The 23202-nt window shown below is 44.1% G+C and overlaps 1 protein-coding gene across 1 annotated transcript in view; it reads right to left on the bottom strand.

Moving 5' to 3' along the window:
* LOC141096869 (maternal DNA replication licensing factor mcm3) overlaps nt 1-23202 on the bottom strand; it is a 76149-nt gene that overhangs the window by 20389 nt on the left and 32558 nt on the right. Inside the window, exons 10-12 of the mRNA XM_073583729.1 lie at nt 11666-11840; nt 9758-9881; nt 8854-9007 (exon numbers count right to left, since the gene is read on the bottom strand). Of these exons, the coding sequence (XP_073439830.1) occupies nt 8854-9007; nt 9758-9881; nt 11666-11840 (453 nt within the window). The remainder of the gene's footprint in view (nt 1-8853; nt 9008-9757; nt 9882-11665; nt 11841-23202) is intronic.

Raw genomic sequence — 23202 nt, forward strand, 5'->3', positions numbered from 1 at the left:
GCAATTCTCACACAAGTGTCTAGCGCAGGTGACATATCCACAATCTCATATGCCAGCAAGACACTAACGGATACAGAGCAGCGATATTCACAAACTGAGAGAGAAGCCCTGGCAGTTGTGTGGGGGTGCCTTCATTTCCATTTATACCTTTTTGGACATCAATTCACAGTGATAACTGACCACAAGCCACTCGTTCCAGTTTTCAATAAGCCCTCGTCAAAGCCTCCCCCGCGTCTTGAACGCTGGAGGCTCCGCTTACAGAACTATCATCTCCAGTTGAGATACGAGGCGGGAGCTGGAAATCCCGCAGACTATTTCTCGAGACACCCAGCACCACAGCCCACCACAGACGACATCCCCGCGACGATTCTGGCGGAGGAGCATGTCAACTTTGTCGTCGCCCATTCGGTACCGAAAGCTATGACCATACAGGAAATTAAGCAAGCGCTGGATGCCGATCACCAACTTCAATTTGTGATAGAGACGGTTCGGTCCAAGAACTGGAGCAGTTTTCTCGCTGAGGCCCGCCTTCACCCTCCTGATCAGGCTGGGTACCTGGAGGTTTTCTTTAACGCGAGACATTCACTATCAGTATCAGACTCAAATATGCTCTTAAGAGATAATCGCCTGGTGATACCTCAGAAACTTCAGAGCAGGCTACTGGATCTGGCGCATGAAGCTCATCAAGGGGTCGTGAAAACGAAGCAGCTACTTCGGGAGAAAGTGTGGTTTCCCGGACTTGACAAAAAGGTAGAGGCACTCGTTGAAACATGCATACCGTGCCAAGCCACTACAGTTGCCCATAGACGTGCACCATTACAAATGACACCCCTGCCAGCCGCCCATGGATAGCTGTTAGCATCGATTTCTGCAGTTTGCCAGATAGCTCCTATCTGCCGGTGATCATGGATGACTTTTCAAGGTTTCCAGTCATCGAACATGTTTCTACAACCTCGGCCAAGTCTGTTTTACCAAAATTAGACAAGATCTTCTCAGCATATGGCATACCTGAGATCGTGAAATCTGACAATGGACCGCCTTTCAATAGCACAGACTTTCAGTCCTTCGCAACCTACCTGGGTTTCACACACCGGAAAATAACTCCTTGCTGGCCTCAGGCCAACGGTGAAGTCGAACGATTCATGCAATCGCTCAACAAGACCCTAAGGATTGCTACCATGGAGCACAAGGACTTACAGCAAGAGTTGAACGCATTCCTCAGACAGTACAGGGCTACACCCCACTCTACAACGGGAATAACACCTGCAACAGCACTGTTCAACAGGCCCTTACGGGTCAAACTTCCAAGCATTCCAGCAATCTCCGTCCAGACCCCGATTTCTATCAATGACTCCATATCAAAGGAAAAGATGAAACGGTATGCAGATAAGCGCAACCATCGAGGCAGACAGCCGGCAATACAGGTGGGCGATTGGGTCCTGGCACAAAGGTTAAAAGCGACTAGCAAGTTTGTGTCACCGTACTATCCGGAACCCTTTCAAGTTATAGACGTTAAGGGCACCATGGTTACTGCCCGGAATCAAAGTCGTCAGGTCACACGGAATGTGTCCCACTTTAAAAAACTCCGGGGCCACGTCCCAAAAACCACGCCTAGTGAGGAAGCGGATAGCGACGACTCCCTGCCAGAGACTGGAGATGCCGTAAGCCTAACAGGGGATGTCTCCGGGGATACTCAGGGCTCATCTGGTGATGGGCTGTCTCACCGCTATCCGACTAGGACCTATCGAAGACCACCTGCCCACCTTACAGACTATGTTCTGCAGTGAGACTTAATGTTTGAACGACAATATTCTTCAAATGTTTCAGTTTTTTTTTTTTTGTTGTGAGAAAAGAAGAGGTGTGATGTTGTCACATCTCCTGCTGTTTGTGGGCTGTTGCCCTTGTTTGCATTCTTTGCCTAGTAACAGTGATGTAGGGGAGAGGAGGAGTCGGGGGAGGGACGTGGAGAGGAAGGAGGAAGTAAGGAATAAAGAAAAGCACGGCCTGGCAGCCAAGCACTAGCACATCCGTGTATGTCTATGAATTCTTTATCGCCGACATCACGACACTACAACGCTCACTTTTTTGTTGTGTCAATGTAAGCATAATGGTAGGTAGTAAGCTGCAAGTAACAGTAGCCTGAAGATCTGACTGTTACTTTTAAATCTTCCCCTTATACAACCTCCGAGTGAGCCCTCTAACTGGGAGATAAAAAGCAGTGTTCACATATGTGTTTGTTCATCAAGTTGTCATAGCAGTAGAACAAAAAAAGTAAAGTCCGTTATGTTTGACACCGGTGGTGCCTAATACATCCAAATGACTGCAGTTCATTAGGAGTCCATAAAGGTTAGTCATTTTACTGAACAAAATAGACCAACATATGGTGCCATTTTGCTCTCCAGTTTTGATATGATACTGTATGGTGGTTCCTAACAGTTACAAATGATGGCCATAATTCCACCTTTGTTTCTCTAATGTGTGCAACCAGACATGCACGTATTGTAAAGACCAAGCGCCGGATCACTTGACATGATCTTATGGCCTCACAAACTATATATGAAGCAGGTAGCACGGATAGAGAGATCTAGCGGTTGGACCCCGTCCTCCCTTTACAGCACAATCTGGGTCTCATAAAAGTGTGAAACTGAGATACTTCCATGGAAGTGAGATGGACAGAAAAAGCTTAACAAGCTTTCCATAACTATAGGAATGAAATTGCCTCAGAATATAAGAAGTGTTACATATTTGTTTCTTGACAGCAAGATTGGCAAACTACAAAAAACCATGAGATAGGGAGTAAAATATTGATGCAAAAATGGATAAATTACTAATGTAAACACACGAGGATAAATCTGCATATTAAATCAATTACTTTAGACCTCAATGGACATTTTCCATCAACAAAATGTAATTTGGAAGCTAGCATTCCTGGAAGCCACATTCATATGAACAGATTTATAGATGAGAATTGGCTGTGTATTAACGACAGAAAGAAGGGATGGAATGAAATTAAGTACTGATGGAGAATCTGTTCAAGCAAAGTGGCCCAACTGGAGAAAGGTTTGCTAAGAGAAGATGAGCGCTCACTGCTTGTTGACCAACAGAGACAACTATTGACATCAGTATTTTAGATTTGATCTCGAGTCTGGCAATTATATGAAGAGAATTATTCAGTGGCATGTAAAAGTTTGGGCATCCCTGGTCAAAATTGTTATTGTGAACAGTTGAATATAGAACAATCTCTAAAGGCCTAAAAAGTTAAAGACACATTCCCTTTGTATTTTAGGCACAATAGACCTATTATATTTTCATTCTTTACATTTTTAAAAAATTACAAAAAGCAAAAAGGACCAATGCAAAAGTTTGGGGCACCACACATGATTAGTAGCACCCAATTTTGAAAGTATCACCGCTTTTAAGCAGTTATTGTAGCCAGACAAGAGTCTTTCAATACTTGTTTTAGGGATTTTCAACCATTTTTCCTTGGAAAAATAATCCCTAATGATCATGTCCCACAGAGATCCCCAACTTAGCTACATCCAGATAGCGTGATGAGCGGTGACTTCAGCGATCCAGCTGGCGTGGTGAGCAGTTGCAACACACCGAGCTGAGCATGTGAACGGCTCCCGATGACCTTAAAGACATCACCACTAGTCACAGGTAGCCACGTTCTCACGCTCCGCTCAGTGTTTCAGCTTGCGTGGTGAGCAGTCACATCACTGATGTCACGGCTCACCAAACTATCCGGATTGTTGTGGAACATGGGCATTAATTATTGCCAAAAAATTGAGTATTACTTTGACTTTTTATTTTTATTTTTTGGTTAATAAATTGGTAAAAGGGTAGGGGAGAGAGTTTATTTCAACTAAAAGGTCTTTACTCAGTGTCTGATTTTCAGCCATTGGGTCTTAAAGCTGGACACCTGGCATGAGCTGTCTCATTATTCCTTGGAGGTGTTGTGCTACCCTCCCTCTAGCGTCTTGCCCGAGAAGGTTTTTAGTGCTGCTGGAAGTCATAACAGACAGGCGCTTTCACATGCCAGAATATAGACAGGCTCACAAAAAAAAAGAAAAAAAAGGGCTAGATTTGCCCACACTTTTCCACTCCAGATGACAAACAGCACAAAGTGTTTGCAATATTCAATATTTTAATGAGGCCTGTCAGTTGTTGCCTTTCATGCGTTTATGGATGACCCTCGATTTCTGTCTGGCTTTGCACTTTTCTGAAAAAGCCTTTATGACTGTATAAGTACATCAACTACACTCAAAATATTTTTGTTCAAAGTTTATGTATTCAGTGAATCATACCTACAGTTTAACACTTATTGTTGCATTACAGTGGTATTAAAACGTACAAAAAGGGTAGAAAAATATTTCAGTATTAGGTTACTCATCCATACAGTATTTCGTGCTTTGTCACATTTTCGTGTTATATAATAGGACAACAAAAAAAAAAGTGTGTTTGAAAATGTTGCTTGTTTGTACACATTTCTTACCCATACACTTCCATTTTTGTGATATACAAGACTCAAAGTTTAAAAATTGTGATGAGATACATTTCTCAGCCATACAGCATTAAGTGTTCTTAGGTACAGTTCGGTTACATATAACCCTCAAAAAATGTGTTCAAAATTTAAATCTGTATTATATTGCTCATCCATAGACTTTTGTGGTCTGGGGTACATTTTGTTGATATACAAGAATCAAAAAAAACTTGTTCAAAAACATATTGGTATAATATTGCTCATCCATAGGGTATTACATCTTCTTGGGTATATTTCGTTGCCATATTACCTCATTACAAAGGTTGAAAAAAGACCTAATTCCATCAAGTTCAACCATTTTCCACAAATTATGCATTTTGTCACTAAATTAACTATGACCCGCAATGTTATGTGTATTGAGGAAATCATCCAGAGCTTTTTTAAAAGCTGTTATAGTGTCTGTCATTACTACCTCTTGTGGTCGGCATTCCACAGTCTGACTGCTCTAACTGTAAAGAACCCTTTCCTATTTAGCTATTGGAATAGCCTTTTTTCCACAAGAATGAGTTGCCCCTGTTCCCAAGTATGGTTTTTGGAAGGAATAAGGGTATGTTCACACGGTCCGTAAACGCTGCAGGTTTGACGCTGTGTACATCCACAGCGTAAAGCCAGCAGCGGCCAGATGTTACAGCATAGTGGATGGGATTTCAAGAAATCCCATCTCCACTATGCGTTCAGAGACGCCTCTGGCTTCCCTGCATAAAAACGGACATGATATGAGTCTTTCCAGACCGCAGCATGTCTATTTATGTTGCGGAGACGCTCAGTCTCCGCAGCATAAATTACCCATAGACTATCATTAGATGCGGTAAAACCACATTATCTTTATAGTCACATGTGTATTAAGTGCGGGAACGCAGCTTACTACGCATGTGAACTAATTTAAATAATGTCTTACCTTGTGCCAAAGCAGGAAGTTCACGTCCACTGCAGTTCTCGCAATGAGCAGAGTTCACCGCGAGAACTGCCGTGCACGTGACTGCCGGGTAAGGAGTTATCTCCGGTCACTTGCCAAGTTCTCACGGTCAGCTGATCAACTGATCGTTAGAACTACAGTGCACGTGACCGCCGGGGACTAAGTTATCTCCGGTGTTCATCTACAAATTCCTCTGTGTCTGGATGTCAGGCTGGATGGTGGCATAATGCCGCCGTTCAGCCTGACATCCAGATATAGCAGAGCTGGACTTGTCTTCTCGGCAGACAGGTATGGTATATTGTTGCTTTTTTATTTTATTTCTCTTACAGGCTTTGGTGGAGTTAGGCGATGCAGTAAGTATGATTTAATTAAGATTATTAAAGGAGTCTGTCTTTATTTCAATTAAAGGACTTTATTCTGGCTGTGTCCATTTACAATATAACTATAGGATTAGTAATGGAGAGGTGTCTTATAGATGCATCTCCATTACCAAGCCGTGGGCTTGATGTCACCGGACAATACAAACGTGACAACAACCCCATAAATATTATCCCACTTACCACCGCTACAGGGCAAGTGGGAAGAGTCGGGTAAAGTGCCACAATTGGCACATCTTTGGATGCACCAATTGTGGGGGGCTGCTATTTTTAGGCTGGTGAGAGCCAAAATCCTTGGGCCTCACCAGTCTGAGAATACCAGGCTGCAGTTGTCTGCTTTTTCCTTGGCTGGTTAACAAAACTAGGGGGACCCTACGCCATTTTTTTTGGAGTGGCTCCCACTATTTTTGCTCATCATCCAAGGTAAGCAGACTGCTGCGGCCTGGTATTATCTGGCTGGTAAGTTTCATGGATATTAGATCTTTACCAGCCTGAAATACCAGTCCCAATAGTCTGCTATACTCTGGCTGGTTAACAAATATAGGGGGACCCCATGCCATTTTTTAAAAAATTATTGTTTATTTATTAAAAAGGAGGGGACCTCTGTCTGTGCTTTCCTCCACTTCCTGTGACGTGTACTTCTGGCTGTGTCACAAGATTTACCATTATGTAAATTAGTACATGTTCGTAGAGAGCTGCGTTCCCGCACTTAATACGCATGGGACTAGGAAGATAATGTGGTTTTATGGTATCTAATGAAAGTCTATAGGTAATTTACGCAGTGGAGACTGAGCGTCTCCACTACATAAATTGACATGCTGTGGTCTGGAAAGACACGCCGCGGGCATCGGTGCACGCATAGTGGGCATGGAATTTCTTGAAATCCCATCCACTATGCTGTAACAGCTGGACACTGCAGGATTGACGTTGCGGATGTACGCATCAAAAAAGCAGGTGACCTGCCAGTGACCTCAGATGCAGATTTGGTACAGATTTCACCTGTATCAAATCCTGAGCCATTCCTGACAGTGGGAACATACCCCAAGTCATGTGTTAGTACTCTGTACTGACCACACATTTATACACATAAATGAGATCTCCTCTAAGGTATCTATTTTCTAAGATAAACAAGCCCAACTTTTCTAACCAATCATATGAGAGGCCTTCCGACCCTGTAATTCACTAGTTGCTTGTGACCCGCCCTGGAGGCAGTAGGGTACTTGGTGCCGGGCCCGTTGATTTCAATGGGAGATGTCACAGTGGCAGTGACCCGGTCCGTGGCCTCAGGCAGTCAATGTAAAAGGGGTAGAGTGATGGGGATAAAGTTATTGAGATGATTCGTGATGCCACCTGTGGTTTCTGTCAGTTTGACCAGCGCTGCAGGGTAGCTTCTCTAGGACAGATGGTGTGGTGCAGCAATGATGTTGGAGCTCCCCACAGGTGGAGCTGTAGTCCCAGGGCAGTAGTAATAGGTGTTGAGGGAGAGGGTGCAGTGTTAGGCACAGACATGTAGCAGTGCTGAAGGGGTTGCAGGAAGAAGGCAATGACACAACAGGGCGCAGTTTCCTTTACCGTGCTTTGTCAGTGCAGTCCAGGATCCAGATCACAGATGGAACAGGAGTTGATTAGCCTGGAAGCAACTTAGGAATCTCTCTATGCAGATGGGTAGTGTAGTCTCCTTTCTAGCGCTTATCTGAGGTACTTGCAGTACTGAGTTACACTGAAGTTCCCCTTGCTCTCTTTAGAACGCCCCTCGTATGGCAGGCAGCCGTAGCCTTCTATCTCTTCTGGCTCACACATGTTACTGCTGTGTCTGAGTCTTAGTTGGGAACAGAGCATTTACAGCCTTCTGTTCCTCTGGTTTCTGCTGCAGGACCATCAGCATCCATACAACTTCGGATACTGGACTTCGAACCATGCGCTTGAAGCCAGAAGTGAAAAATGAGGATGAACGAACTCATGGAGATCAACATCCAACACTGCGGAGACACCATCACATGTTGCTCAACGCAGTGATTCTAGAGCAATGCCCCCATCCCTTATGGGAAATATGTAAAAATATGCAAAACACAAGCTGCGGAGACACCATCACATGTTTCTCAACGCAAGCAATGACTAGCCAGGTCTTTCCCCGGGAAGGAACAACCACGGGAAGGGCAGTCTCCAATGAAGGAAACCACCTATGCCAAAACATGGTATCCATCCACAGACAGCTGTTTTGAGGTATTGCCCCTCATCAGTGTGGAGTAGGAAACTGGCCAGTAGGAGCAATGCCTAGTAGAAGACTGAAAAATGAGGATGAATGAACTCATGGAGATCAACATCCAACACTGCAATATTGTATTATAAAAGGTAAAATTTTAATATCCTATGTAGTTTGATGCCGTTTGCAAAGACTGACACTTTACTCTCAATAAAGAGGTTAAAAAGAATGGGTCCTAGTACAGATCCCTGTGGTCCCCACTGCTGACTATATCTTATTTAGAGAACATTCCATTTATGACGACTGCTTCCAGGGGTCTTTCCCATGCTGTTCCCTTTCAATTTAGCACTTCTCTCATAAATTTGAACATGGTCACTGCCCCTCAGAGCTCTTTGTAGGTTCTGCTGAAAAAAGCTCGGCTTTCCAATTGACTGCCATTATACAAGCATTCCAGTATTCCGAATTGCTTTGTTCGAGCAATGAGCACCCGACCATTTCAGTGCTAGCTAATCTCTACCCATGATGTAAAACCCATATAAAAGTTACCCTATCCTAAAGATATTAATTTCATCCAGTAGAGAGATTAAAAGCCTCATCTGAAATGTTGACTCTAATCTGCAAATGGACTGCACACAGCATCACATGCTAGAATGCTGAAAAGGGCATAAACGGTCATTTTCTATCTTCTGAGATAACAGGCGATTTATAGTAAGTGTACATGTCACCTGAATAAGAAAGCTTTCAGGTCTGCTTGACAAAATCTAAAACCATCAGTATGCACTAGTAATATATTTGCCATTATATATGTACATACCCTAGCTCTGTCATTGTTTATTTCATCATGGCTCCGAAGTTTGGCATATTCCTGAGAAATGTGATCTGCTGCCTCAGAAGTCAGGACAGGCTTTATGAGTTTAGCCACATGGATATATTTCCGTATGAACTCCATGCTTACAATTTTAGACTTGCTATGAGCGAGGAAAAGAAAAATGTAAAATAAAAACCATTGTGTACATTGTAATGAATCAAATCAATTATAAATCTACTAAGGCTACATTTATTGATTGCTTGCGGTCCTTGAGGACCTTAAGGCCAAGGTGACACATGCGAGAAACTCGGACGAGTCTCGAACATCAATACCCGGCACTGCCGCCGACACTCGGGAACGGAGCATGTAGCTGCATATATTTCTATATTTCTCACATGTGTGACCCCGGCCTTAGACTATGGCTCCAATTCATCAAGATAAGCAATTTTCTTGCAGGTCTTGAGGGTGTGTGATGGAAGCAGATGCTCCTTATTCATCAAGAGGTGCACACCTTCATAAATATGAAGCATCTGATGAGAGGCGTGCACCTCTGTGCATTACATCAAAACACTTTACTCCAATCAGGGACTGGCGTGAGACTTCTGGAGTACAAAACGCCACAGGTCATCATGAATTAGACAAGCTGTGGCATCACACCCCTGCCACATCCCTATTCCAGCTTTGTCTATTTTGCCAGAACTGGGTGAAGCTGGCGAAAACCTTTTGCAACTGTTCAAAATTTTTACATCACACCACTTACAGCCAAGTTGATTTTCTCTCAGGTGCCGCACTTAGTACAGCATCTTCATAATGCTATTAACCTACAGCTTAACCCTATATCTGCTGGTTAATGGCAATAATGAACCTGACCGTTTCCCCATGAAAAAAAGCAATACTGAAAATTACAAACTTTTTCCGTGGTCCATGCAGAAGAGTATCATGTTTCTCATAGATCTGCAGCTCTTGATCAGTGACATCAGTAGCATTTGGATCATCGGTGGCAAAAATCTCAACACTACACCCAAGAGGCATAGCTATGAATGGGAAACAAATAGTCAGTTTAATTAGGTATCAGTTATCCACAAAATTTTAGGAGCCTAGTAACTTTACTCAACAGCACAGCTAAAGGAAGAGTTACAGATTACGGAGTAGTGCTCTTCATAGTATTTACTTATCCTAAATTGTTCCTGACCCAGTCTTGTTCCCAATGCCATGGATTTTTATGATTGCTCAATAAGGCCAATCATTAGAAAGATGACCACATGCCTTCAATGTACAATTACACACAGATATACCAGGGGTCAGCAGCATCTTGCCAAGGACTAAGAACAAACTTACTTCACAGTTGTTCTGCAATTGTGTTAGATTTGTATTGAACCTAGCTGTTCAATCACAGAGATAAAAAGCTAAAATGGATTGTCGGACGTTGAAAAAGAAGGATCTTCTCTAAAAACAACCTCAGGCCTTACAGCCTTATTAACATCAATAGGGACTGTCTACAACACCTGAAACTGCCTATAGAGAAGGGTTTTCATTTCAAGAGAAAAAAAAATAAAATCAGGCAGATTGTGTATTAAATCAGGTTTCTATTGCTTTTACATACAGTCTAACTGTCCAGTCCAGAGCTGAAGAGTTAGGGTGCAGACAGACGGACGTAGTTCTTGTGCAAGGACAGAATCGCAGTGCACAGACTGCTCCAGCACCTCTACTGACCTGAGCCTGACAGCATGATGTATTTCTATAGAGCGGACACAAAAGTACCCAAAACACACCACTAAAAGGTATATAAAAATTGGTAATTTTTACTAAAGATTCAATACATCTAATAACAAAAACATGAATCAAAATAAAGTCATGAGACATGTATGATCCCAACAATCAAAAAAGGAAAGTATTCAAGTAAAATGAGTGGTGGAGTGGAATAGTAACAGGCTAACCATAATAGTCAATAGAACAGCCATAGGTATGTGAAGTTTATAGCTTACCCAAAATGTTATGTAAAACGCCCGTCCACGGTACCACAAACGCACCGACGCACGTTTGGCAGATGTGCTTTATCAAGGGGAGTGTCTCATATTGATAACACACCCATATTTCTAAATATGATGGTAGTAACGTTTTCCTTACTTTAAGGTTCCTGATAGAATGTTTGTTTGTGGACATTGTGTTTGTATTTCTATGCAGTTGTCACACTCCGGTCAGGGGAGCTAATGGTCAGTCCGAGGTTTCCAATGTGATCCTTGCATGCGGCTGGCTGTCCGCTCCCTTAGAAATATGGCAACCATGTACTTGAGTGAAAAGGACTTAAGCTTAAAAGGAGTATTCTCATGTATGTGATTAGACAACAACTTTCTGATCACTAGGAATCTGACTGCTAGGAACTCCACTGATCCAGAGAACTGAGGCTCTGAAGACCTCCGTGCAAATGAAGCGGTGGTCAATCATGCACACTGCCTCTACATTAATTCTTAATGAAACTGATGGAGATAGTAGAGCCTGGTCTCAGCTGGTCTTTGTCACTCCAAAAAGAATGAATATCAGCAGAGTGCATCATCAACCACCTCTCAATTCACACAAGACCTCATCAGAACAATTTCTCAGGATCAGTGGGGTTCCAGCAGCAACACACCCAGCTATCAGGAAGTTACCCCCTATCCCATGAATAGGGGATAAATTCCAAACTTCAGACTAAACCTTTAGGAAATTCACATGAGCTAGAACTGGTGCTCAACAACAATATACAAAAATCTTAAGGTATTTGTTCTAAAAAGAACAAGACTGGTCACAAATATTACTAAATACAGATCGTGGGGCATACCATATCCATCCTGCTCTCCAGGTGTTCTATATCGGTGTATTCTCAGCACATGATCTGCAATCTCACGATCATTATCTGCGTCCATTTGATCCAGAACAATAAATAACAGATCGAACCTCGAAAGCAGAGAATCTTGTAAGCCAATGTTTTCCATAGGTGTCCTATACTGATCATACTGTAAAATGAAAATGTTAATATAAAATGAATATGAAGGTTGTCAGTAATAAATCAAAAATTATACATTGGGAAGGAAAAGAAAAAAATAAAACCCGCCATGATTGCTTACTAAATGGGAACACACTGGGTAAACTGACAGGAAAAGGAGCTTAGGAATTTTTAGAAATTAATGTCAGGCAGCTGGAGAAATTGAGTGCATCAAATGGCGCATAGATGGAAACGATGAGAACACAGGACTAATAATTTACAAGTTGCCGGGCAGACCATATGTGGAATAGTGTGCGCACGAGAAAGAACTTTAAAAACAGACTACAAATGCAAGGAATGGAACCGGCTGCAAGTCTGACCTCATGACTACACTTCTCAACAATGACATTGTAACACCAAAAAAGGAAAAGTCGAGGAATTATGGAAATTACAGGATGACATGTCAATGATATATGCAAATAATGAAAAAAAAAAAAAAAAAAAAAAAACACACACAAATTACGTTCTAAACATTTCAAGGTTTTCAATATCAAGTATGAGCACCACACACAGAAATACAATCCCCTAAAAGTATGTGCCCACGGCCAGGAATCTGAAGCGTTTTGGACGCAGCACATGTCCGCTGCGTCCAAAGCGCTGCCGGCTTTTGAACGCAGGTGAATCCACATGTAATCACTGACCCGTGCAGAATCACCACGTCATATACATTGCACGGGTGACATTTATCTTGTAGAGACTAGTGTCTCCGCTAGATGAATTGACATGCTGCGGTCTGGAATGACGCGCCGCATGTCTGTCTCCGCACGTAAGCCCTGGGTGTCTGTGCACATAGTGGAGATGGGATTTCTTGAAATCCCATCCACAATGCTTTAACATCTGGACACTGTGGATGTACATAGCGTCCAACCCACAGTGTTTGCTGATCGTGGGAACGTACCCTTACACACTCTGGTTGCCAATGAGCTTATTTAATGACAGTTTGAGGAAATGTTCTGCCACGCTGAATGCTGACCAGTGAATTAGAATCGGTCAGTGAGAGATACCGCAAGTCTGGAGACGCTGCAGGCCATGGTAGCAGATTTAGGCCATGGATGCTGCTCACAGTAGCACGAGCAACATGTGGCCCGTCATTGTCATATTGAGAAACTGCTCCTGGGAAACTTTAGATAAATGACCTTAACATCAGATCAGTTCTGTACTGCAAGTGAAATTGGATACTACACAACAACATCAGACACAAGAATCTACACAAGCTATATTCCAAGAAATCAGAAGGCTTTTGCATGCCGTCAGGCTACAAAGCCAAACATCCAGCTACAGGTGTTCATCTGACAACATGCCACTGCTCACAAAGGCCATCATGGTGCAGAGTAAGACTGCAATGAAGGCTGGAATGGAGGTCTAGCCTCTACAACAAGTTCCACCTCATTGATACACTCCTTGACATGCTAAATACATGTATTTCTGTGTGTGGAGCTCACATGATACTGAATAAATAAATAGACTTATTTCCCATCATTTGCATATCATTAACATGTTGGTCAATGCTGTGAAACCCATAATTCCAAGACCTCCTTCTTGGTGTTGGAATTTCATTGTTAAGTAGTGTATATATAGAAATATATGAAAGGTGAACACCATGATCAATCATGATTTATTGATGCCAAGGACTAACCAACAAGGGAGCGTCAACTACGTCTATCAGAAGAGATGGTTTTCAACGTAGAAGGGGATAGTTTGCTGAAAGAGTTAAACTACAGAGCTTAAGATGTTGAGTTGCAATAAATTGACCAAAAAAAAAAAAAAAAAAAAAAGTGATGTCTTTCTCTGAATGCCATGTATAGCTATAAAAACACCAAGGTTACTTACCGGTAGCCGGTTTTTCCGGAGCCCATGACGGCACACAGAGAGGGGATCCGCCCAGTCAGGACAGGAACTCTTCTGAAGATAAAAGGGCGGTACCTCTCCCTCGCTTCAGTTGGTTTACAGAGCATGAGAGGCCCCCCCGGGTTAGTACACATGGTAAAACTATCACCACATTATATCTAACTAAAAAAACACCCAAACTATAGTGCACACCAAAGGAGTGAAAAGGGGGGGGGGGGGGGATATACAGGTGCCCTCATGGGCTCCGGAAAAACCGTCTACCGGTAAGTAACCTTGGTGTTTTCCTGTCTCCCATGACGGCACACATGAGACTTTTGTAGAATAAGACACCTTAGGGAGGGACCACCGCTTGCAGCACCCTTCTACCAAAGGTTAGGTCAGTAGAGGAAGACAGATCAAGTTGGTAGTGCTTAAAAAAGGTCGAAGGTGAGGACCAAGTAGCGGCTTTACAAATTTGTTCAGTTGATACCTCAGCCTTCTCTGCCCAGGAGGTAGCCACGGCTCTGGGGGAGTGAGCCTTGATGCCTTCTGGAACCGGAGCGCCACTTGCAGAGTAGGATAACATAATGGCCTCCCTGATCCATCTGGCAATGGTACTCTTAGCTACCCCGTGCCCTTTTCTACTACCCTGAAAGGCTACAAAAAGGGACTGATCTTTCCTCCACTAACTAGTTACTGACATATATTGTAATATGGCTCTTCTTACATCTAATGTATGGAACTTTTGCTCCCCAGGGTTTCTATGATTGTTACAGAACGATGGCAAGGAGATCTCCTGAGTCCTATGAAACTTTTGGACTACCTTGGGGAGATAGGCCGGGTCTGGTCTTAGAACCACTCGGTCCTCCAATATCTGTGTATATGGAGAACATATAAACAGAGCTTGAAGGTCTCTGACTCTTCGGGCTGATGTTAAGGCTACCAGTATGACAGTTTTAAGTGTAAGTAGCTTTGGTGACAGCTCTAGTAGTGGTTCAAAGGGATCTTTGGTTAAGGCCTCTAAGACTAGGTTGAGGACCCAGGGTGGTATCTTTGGGATAATGACCGGCCTTGACCTGCCACAGGACTTTATGAATCGGGACACCCACCTATTGGCTGCTAAGTTGCAGTTATATAGGGCCCCCAAAGCTGAGACTTGAACTTTGAGTGTATTAGTGGCTAACCCCAGTTGTAGCCCCGACTGTAAGAACTCTAGGATAGGTCCCACTGGCGCTACATCCCCCAAGGGTTCCCCCAGGAAGTCTAGGAACTTTTTCCACGTTCTATCGTAGATTTGGGATGTTATAGGTTTCCTACTTTTCAACAGGGTGGAGACTAACCCTGGAGAGAATCCCTGGCGACTCCGTAGCGCCCTCTCAAATTCCAGGCTGCTAGATGGAAGCCCTTCACCTGAGAGTGGACCACTGGTCCCTGGGAAAGCAGGTATGGAATCTCCGGTAGTATCCATGGATCTGTCACTGACATGAGCCTCAGAAGGGAGAACCAAGGCCTTCTAGGCCAAAATGGAGCTATAAGAATTATTCTCGCTCGATCCTCCCTGATTTTCCTGACCACTACTGGGATCATTGTTATCGGGGGAAATGCATAGGCCAGGATGAACTGCCAGGGTATTTGTAGGGCATCTACTGCGAAGGGGTTTTCCCTTGGGTTTAGTGAGCAGAACTTTCTGACCTTCTGGTTCTGTGCGGTAGGGAACAGGTCTATTTCTGGATTGCCCTAGGCCTGAACTATTTGTTGGAAGACTTGGGGGTTTAGGGACCATTCCCCTTGTTTTAGGTGCCTGCGACTCAGGAAGTCTGCCTGTATATTTTCTGCCCCCTTTATGTGCAGTGCTGTGGATGGATAACAGATGTTGTTCTGCTAGCTGGAAGAGTAGATCTGATATTTGCATGAGGCCCCGAGATCTCGTTCCCCCCTGGTGATTGATGTAGGCTACTACTGCTTGATTGTCAGTCATGACCCGGGTGTGGCGGCCCCGAAGTAAGGGAAGGAAATGTTTCACGGCTTTTTCCACTGCCCATAGTTCTTTTACATTTGAACCGTGATCCCTTTCTAGCGAGGACCAGGTCCCCTGTATTGAGTGGGATCTCAGGTGTGCTCCCCATCCTGTGGCACTCGCGTCTGTTGTAATGATGTCCTCGACTGGTTTTTGCCACTGGACACCGGCTGTTAGATTCTTTTCTACAGTCCACCAGAGCAGGGAATCTCTTACAGCCACTGAGAGACAGTTTGCCTTCTAAATGCCCTTTTAATTGTTTCTGTGCTGACAAAACTTCCCACTGTAGTTGCCTTACGTGGTACTGCGCCCATGCTACTGCGTGTATGCATGATGTCAGTGAGCCTAAAAGGGACATTGCGTTTCTCAGTGTCATATTTGGTCTTTGTATTGCTGTGTGAGCTAGGCCTCTTATCTTGGTCACTTTGCTCTCTGGTAGGAGGCAGCGTTGTTGCTCGGAGTCCAATATCAACCCTAGGAAGGATTGCTCTTTTGCTGGGGTTATCCTTGATTTGGGGATGTTTACTTTCCATCCTAGTCCTACTAGAATTCCTATCACTTGCTTCACTTGATGTGTGCAGTGGGAATCCAACCTCCCTATTACCAGAAAGTCGTCTAGGTATGGGACGATCACTATGTCCCTAGAACGCAAAAAAGACATTACTTCGGCCATCACTTTGGTGAATACTCTGGGGGCTGTAGACAGGCCAAACGGAAGGGCTGCGTATTGGTAGTGTTTCACCTGCCCCTGGACATGGAGCGCTACTCTCAAATATTTTTGATATTCCCGATGAATTGGGATATGATAGTAGGCATCTTTTAAGTCTATCACTGCCATGAGGCAATGTGGGAACAGAATCTTTGTGGCCGTGTTGATTGACTTCATTTTGAAGGAGCAATTGTCTACCCACTGATTGAGTCTCCTCAGGTTGACAATGGTTCCCCAAGAGCCGTCTGGTTTTTGTATTAAGAAGGGGGAGTAGAACCCCCTTCTTTGTTCTTGCACTGGGACTTCCTGTAGGACTTGTTTTTCCACTAGTCCCAAGACTTCCGTCTCCAGGGCCAGTTGTTGCTCTTGGGCTTTCCTTCTGGGTGTTATTATGAAGGTATGCCTGGGCGGACGGATGAATTTTATTTTTAAGCCGTCCTTGATTATATTTAGGACCCATGTACTGGGGGAGATATTTGCCCAGGCGGAAAGGAAGAGAGAAAGCCTTCCCCCTACCTCCGGCCCAACGTCATTGGGGAGATTTTTTGGAGGAAGTGGAGGGCCCTTTAAACATATAGCCCGATGCTCTTCTTTCTTTAAAGTCCCAGCTTTTTCTATCTCCCGGGGGACGACCCCTGTTAAATCTCCTCCTCTTAAAGGGCTGCTTTTTGAGTTCTCCCGGAAATCGGGGAAAGCTCTTCTTCCTATCCCCCGCATGTTCCAAAATCTCTTCTAGTTTTTTCCTGAAGAGGAATTGGCCATCGCATGGAATGGAACATAACCTATGCTTCGATTGTAAATCTCCGGGACACCCTTTAAGCCACAGGGCTCGTCTTGCCGCATTTGACAGACTTGCTGCTCTAGCTGTCAACCTTGCAGAGTCTGCAGAGGAATCCGCTAGGAAAGCCGCAGCTCCGTGCACCAGTGTCAAATTAGACAAAATTTCGTCCCTAGGAACTCTATCCTTGATCTGGTCCTCTATTTGTTGCAGCCAGACCATGAGGGCACGAGCGGTACAGGTACCAGCTATCGCTGGCTTCAATCCACCTGCTGAAGCTTCCCAGATGTGTTTTAGGAAACCGTCTGCTTTTTTATCAAGCGGGTCTTTCAACACGCCGGAATCCTCTAATGGTAGGGATACCTTTTTTGAGGATCTGGCTACGGCCCCATCAATTTTAGGGACTTTCTCCCAGGTTTCTGAATCCTTCTGCTCAAAAGGGTACCTCCTTTTTGATGTGGAAGGTAAGCCCCCTGACCTCTCCGGTTTTTGCCATTCCCTGTCAATTAGTGCTTTTATTTTATCATTTACAGGGAAGGTACATTTTCGTTTTTCCTCCGGTCCTCCAAACATTACATCCTCTAATGATTTGGGAGCTTTTTCCTCTTTAAGGCCCATTGTAGCCCTTGTAGCTTTGACCAGATTTTCCACGTCCTCCGCTGGAAAACATGGACGGCCGCCTATATCGCTGTCCGAGGAGGATTCTGAGGACTGGGTACAGGAAGAGGAGGTGGAGGGGGACAAGGGTCTATCCCGCCCCTTCTGCCTTGGCAAAGCCTCTGAATCGGAGCTCCTTCTACGGTTTCTTTTCTCTTTCTTTTTAAGGGCTGCCTTTAAGGAGCCTTTCACCTCCTGTTGTATTAACTCTTTAAGGCTAGCCACCAAATCAGGGGTCTCCTCCTGTATAGTTTTGTTTATACAGTCAGCGCAGAGGTCTTTCTGCCACTGATCTGCCAACGGGTTTTTACATAGGGCGCATTCTCTATTTTTGGTTTTGCTGCTGGCCTTCCTCGACCCCTAGTGATCAAACAGAGAAAAAGGAACCCCGTTACCATAAGGGTTACATTCACGAAGATCACTCACCACCGCTGTCAATCAGGGGTACCGATCTCGGAGGCTCCTCAGATGCACTCGTGACGTTCCTCCTGGACGTCTCAGTCATGCTGGTCGCGTTTACGACTGCCACTCCCACCACTCAAGCGACTGCTCCTGGTATGCTGGCAGCTCGGCCTGGCATCTGGCGAGAGCTCTTGCTGCTGCTTACGCTGCTGCTGGTCTTGCCCCACTTCCATCCTGAAGCCTTGGGCATGAGTGCGTCTTCTGTGGTCATCCCCCTTATGTAAGGGGGATCCACTGCACTCTCCGCCTCCTCCGGTTACCCCACAGCCCCTCCCCCCCCCGCCAGCCGGCGTTGTTCTCTATGGGCGCCGCCATCTTGGATCGTCGGCGCCGCCTCCCGACGTCACGCGGGCACGCCCCTTCCCAGCGTGCCCTGCACGTGACGTCAGAGGGGCGTGACCCGGAAGCAGCGGCCTCCTGACGCTCCTGCGCCGCTTCTGGGCCTGGCAGAGGGGGAGAGGGCGGCGCGACAGCCACGGCAGAGCCCCAGGACCCCAGCCGTGCTGCTTCTGCGCCCGCTCGGACGCTGAGCCCCCTGGGGACCCGCGGACGGCGCTTCCCTCTCCCGACGCGCAGCGCTCAGGAAAACCAGCCTGATCTTCAACGCCGGCACGGGAGAGGGGCAGGTACGTGTGACCGCTGTCTTCAGCACACGGGTCCCTGTCAGGACAGGAAACCCAACTGAAGCGAGGGAGAGGTACCGCCCTTTTATCTTCAGTAGCGTTCCTGTCCTGACTGGGCGGATCACCTCTCTCATGTGTGCCGTCATGGGAGACGGGAAAAAAGGGAATTATTCCTACCTAAGTTTCAGCTTTCGTGAGCAGAAGGAGATAAACTCTTGACATTTGTAGCAGGAAAAAAGGTTATATGGATCTCTACAATACGTCCCACTAGCGTCTTCTCAACAAGAATACACCATAAGGATTACACACAAGAAATGTATTCAGAATTGTTAACTCCATTATAAAAACAGGGGAAAAAAAAAACCCCACTGCCATCATGGAGGACTCATGGAAACTCCGTTAACGGTGTGAAAAATTCCCTTTTTCTGTATCTTAGCCCACAAAGGCAGAGAAAGTGAATTATCAAATTACAAAACATTTGGGGCTAGAGGAATGACTACAACCTTAACGCTTTTACATGTAGTCAATGTCTAGAAAAAAGTATGAAAACTAGACCAAGAGGCCACATTGCAAACTTGATCAACTGAATTTATCTGTTCTGTAAGGTCTTGGTTAACAATCTTAACACAGATATAGTCTCCATGTCGATATTTTATTGTATTTTTCAACATACAAAAATAGAAGTGATTAACTGGCGTACCTAGCATACAACAATCCTGTTGTGGACATGAAATAAAAAAAGGAAAAAAAAACAATACACTGATGGATGAGGAGAATTTAAAAAGGTTATTTTGCAAGTCAGGATGTAAAAAAAAAAAAAAAAAAAAAAAAAAAAAAAAAAAAAAATTAAATTAGTAGCTAGTCTCACCATTTTTACGAAGAGATAATGCCCCAAGATTTAAAAATAGGGATCATTTATTGAGACAGATGACATTTTACTTTGTTTTAAGTAGTGTCAAATCAAACCAGAAATATTCCACAAAACAGGACAAGGCAATTAGAGAAGTGTACAAAAGGTACAAACCGTGTGAAGGCAATGCATTAATTAACTGCAAATTGATATGATAGGAAAGGCGATTGTCCTTAGAAATACTCCAAGGAATAATTTATCCTGGGCTGCCATATGTGCTCACATTTGAAAAATTTGGCATTAAAGGGAATCTGTCAGCAGGTTTTTGCGTGTATTTTGACAGTAATATGATGCAAGCCAGAAAGGAGAGGAGACAGCGGTAGAATCTGGTCGCTGCCGTGAATGACAGGTGGACAGTGAACTTGAGACTTTACTGGGCCAAGTATTTAAGGGCGGATCAGTCCCCTTCTTCAGGTATCCACGGTTCTATCACAACTGCTGCACCCAATAAACTAAGTGATACATCACTGGAATCAGGGTCTTTGTCCCTACATCATATTGCTGAAGATAAGAGGCATAAAAGGGGGGCTGTTTAAAATATATATATATATATACACACACACACATATATAATAAAATAATTACATCTCCACCTGCTCACCTGAGATGATGGAAGCTGTATTAAAACCATCAAGAGCTGCTGCACAGGCCACCAGTTCCAATTGAACGAAACTGAAAATAAAAGCCACAAAGGAGAGGAAATTGCAGTATCGTTTGGGCACGTATCAGGGACGATCCATCCCCCTTTTCAGATATTTAAAGTGCCCAGACAATACCTCAATTTCCTCTCCTTATTGGAATCTGTTTTCAGTTTTGTGCTTTCAGAACTGGCGGTTCGTGCAACATCCCTTGGTTGCTTTAATACAGCTTCTACCATTTCAGGTGATCAACGGTATTACGGTATCTCACACTGGTGGGAGAGCAGAGCATGGACCAGGCTCTCCTATTCATGATTGATGAGCTACCTCCACTGCTTAAGGAACAAGTATTACTGTGCATAGGGAGGATATGGTCAATCAACAACGACTCTGCAGGAGGAAAGCAACTGAAATAGAGTATTTTTAATAGAAGCAAATGTCCTATTCTCTGCTAAACTGACAGGTCTATCTACATATAAAGACATCCCATCCTATGGAATTCCCTGCCCTGACACGTCCGGCTATCATCCACACCCGGATCCTTCAGACAGAACCTGAAAACCCACCTCTTCAGGAAAGCCTACAGCCTGCATTCCCACTGCCTCCTCATCACTACTGGAGCCACCGCCTCAATCACTGGAGCTGCTGCAACCCCCCAACCTACTGTCTCCTTCCCCACCATCCTGTAGCATGTAAGCCCGAAAGGGCAGGGTCCTCTCTCCCCTCTATATCAGTCTGTGATTGTTAGTATGTTTACTGTGAGTGATATCTGTAATTCGTATGTAACCCCTTCTCATGTACAGCACCATTGAACCAATGGTGTATTATTATTATTATTATTATTATTAATAATAATAGTGACATGTCAATCTAGCCAAGTCAGCTGAGGAGCTGCCCCCCTATAATTTTTCGTCATCCCAGCTAGTTTTAACACAGTTTTCTCTAAAATGTTGCAACTAGAGATAAGAGGAGCCTGTGGAATTCAAATCTGCTGATTGTCAAATTTTAATTTTCTCCCACAATTTAATTTGCGGGAACTACTGGTAAAAACTGGGAAAACTTGTAATTGAGAAAGAGTAAGGACCCCGCTGACCACGAGAGCTTACATTCTACAGAATAGAGACTTACCCAGTAATGCTGGAGATGGAAAGCTGCTGTCATACAAACTGCTCCGCTCTGTCATTGAACCAGCACGGTCACATGAACGTAGTTTACGGTAGCCCCTCAGGTTGCCTATCATTTTCTCATATACATGTACTGCCATTTTGTTACAACAGATGATGGAATCTGATCAAAGGTCAAAAGCCTTCTGAGCAGATATTAGGATATCCCAAAATACAAATCAATAAGGGAAGCCTCAGGATCCTGTCTAGATATATCAATGAATCTCCAAACATAATCAAATATTAAAAGAGTCATGCTTAACCCCTTCATGACCGAAAGTATTTCTGGTTTTGCTTTTTTTTGCTCCTCTTCTTCCCAGAGCCATAACTTTTATTGTTCCATCAATACAGCCATGGTCTTGTTTTTTTTGGGGGGATGAGTTGTACTTCAGAACGGTAGAATTGGTTTTAACATATTGTGTCCTGGAAAACGGGGAAAAAAAAATATTCAAAGTACAGTGAAACTGCAAAAAAAAAAAAAAATGCAATCCCACACTTTTTTTGTTTGGTCTTTTTACTAGGTTCAATAAATGCTAAAACTGACCTGCCACTATGCTTCTCCAAGTCATTACGAGTTCATTGACACTAAACATGTCTAGGTTCTTTTTTATTTAAGTGGTGAAAAAAAAATCCAAACTTTGTTTAAAAAAAAAAATTGCGCCATGTTCCGATACCCGTAGCATCTCTTTTTGTGACCTCTGGTTGGGTGAGGGTTTAATTTTTGCATGCCGGGCTGTCATTTTTAACGATACCATTTTGGTGCAGATACGATCTTTTGATCACCCGTTATTGCATTTTAATGCAACGTCGCGGCAACCAAAAAAAAAAAAAAACTAATTCTGGCGTTGACTTTTTTTTCCTCGCCATGCCGTTTAGCGATCAGGTTAATCCTTTTATTATTGATAGATTGGGAGATTCTGTACGCGGCGATACCAAATATGTGTATGTTTGATTTTTTATTGTTTATTTTGAATGGGGCGAAAGGCGGGTGATTTGAACGTTTATTTTTTATATTTTTAAATACTTTTTTACTTTTGTCATGATTCAATAGTCTCCATGGGAGACTAGAAGCTGCCATAACCCGATCGGCTCTGCTACAGGCAGGCGATGATCAGATCACCTGCACGTAACAGAATAACTCACTTGCTATGAGCGCCGACTGCCGGGTGGCGCTCATAGCAATCCGGCAGCGACAGCCATAGAGGTCTCCTGGAGACCTCTGGACGTCATGCTAACCCATCGGTGACCCGCGATCACGTGATGGGGGTCACTGATGGGCATTTTTCCGGCACGATTGCCAGAGCGCATGTTAAATGTCGCTGTCAGTGGCATTTAATGAGTTAACAGCCGCAGGAGGATCACAATTCCTCCCGCGGCTGTTAGCGACACATGTCAGCTGTTCAAAACAGTTGACATGTGCTGGAAAAGGTGCGAGCTCATCACCGGAGCCGTTATCAAACAGGGGGAGGCATCCAGTGATGGGTAGATCAGTCATTGGTCGTTAAGGGGTTAAAGACCACTAATAGGGATGTTAAAGATGGAGACTATA

This window comes from Dendrobates tinctorius, unplaced genomic scaffold (assembly GCF_039654945.1).
Source record: "Dendrobates tinctorius isolate UK_male_01 unplaced genomic scaffold, ASM3965494v1 ptg000081l, whole genome shotgun sequence".
In the NCBI taxonomy this organism is placed as follows: Eukaryota; Metazoa; Chordata; class Amphibia; order Anura; family Dendrobatidae; genus Dendrobates; species Dendrobates tinctorius.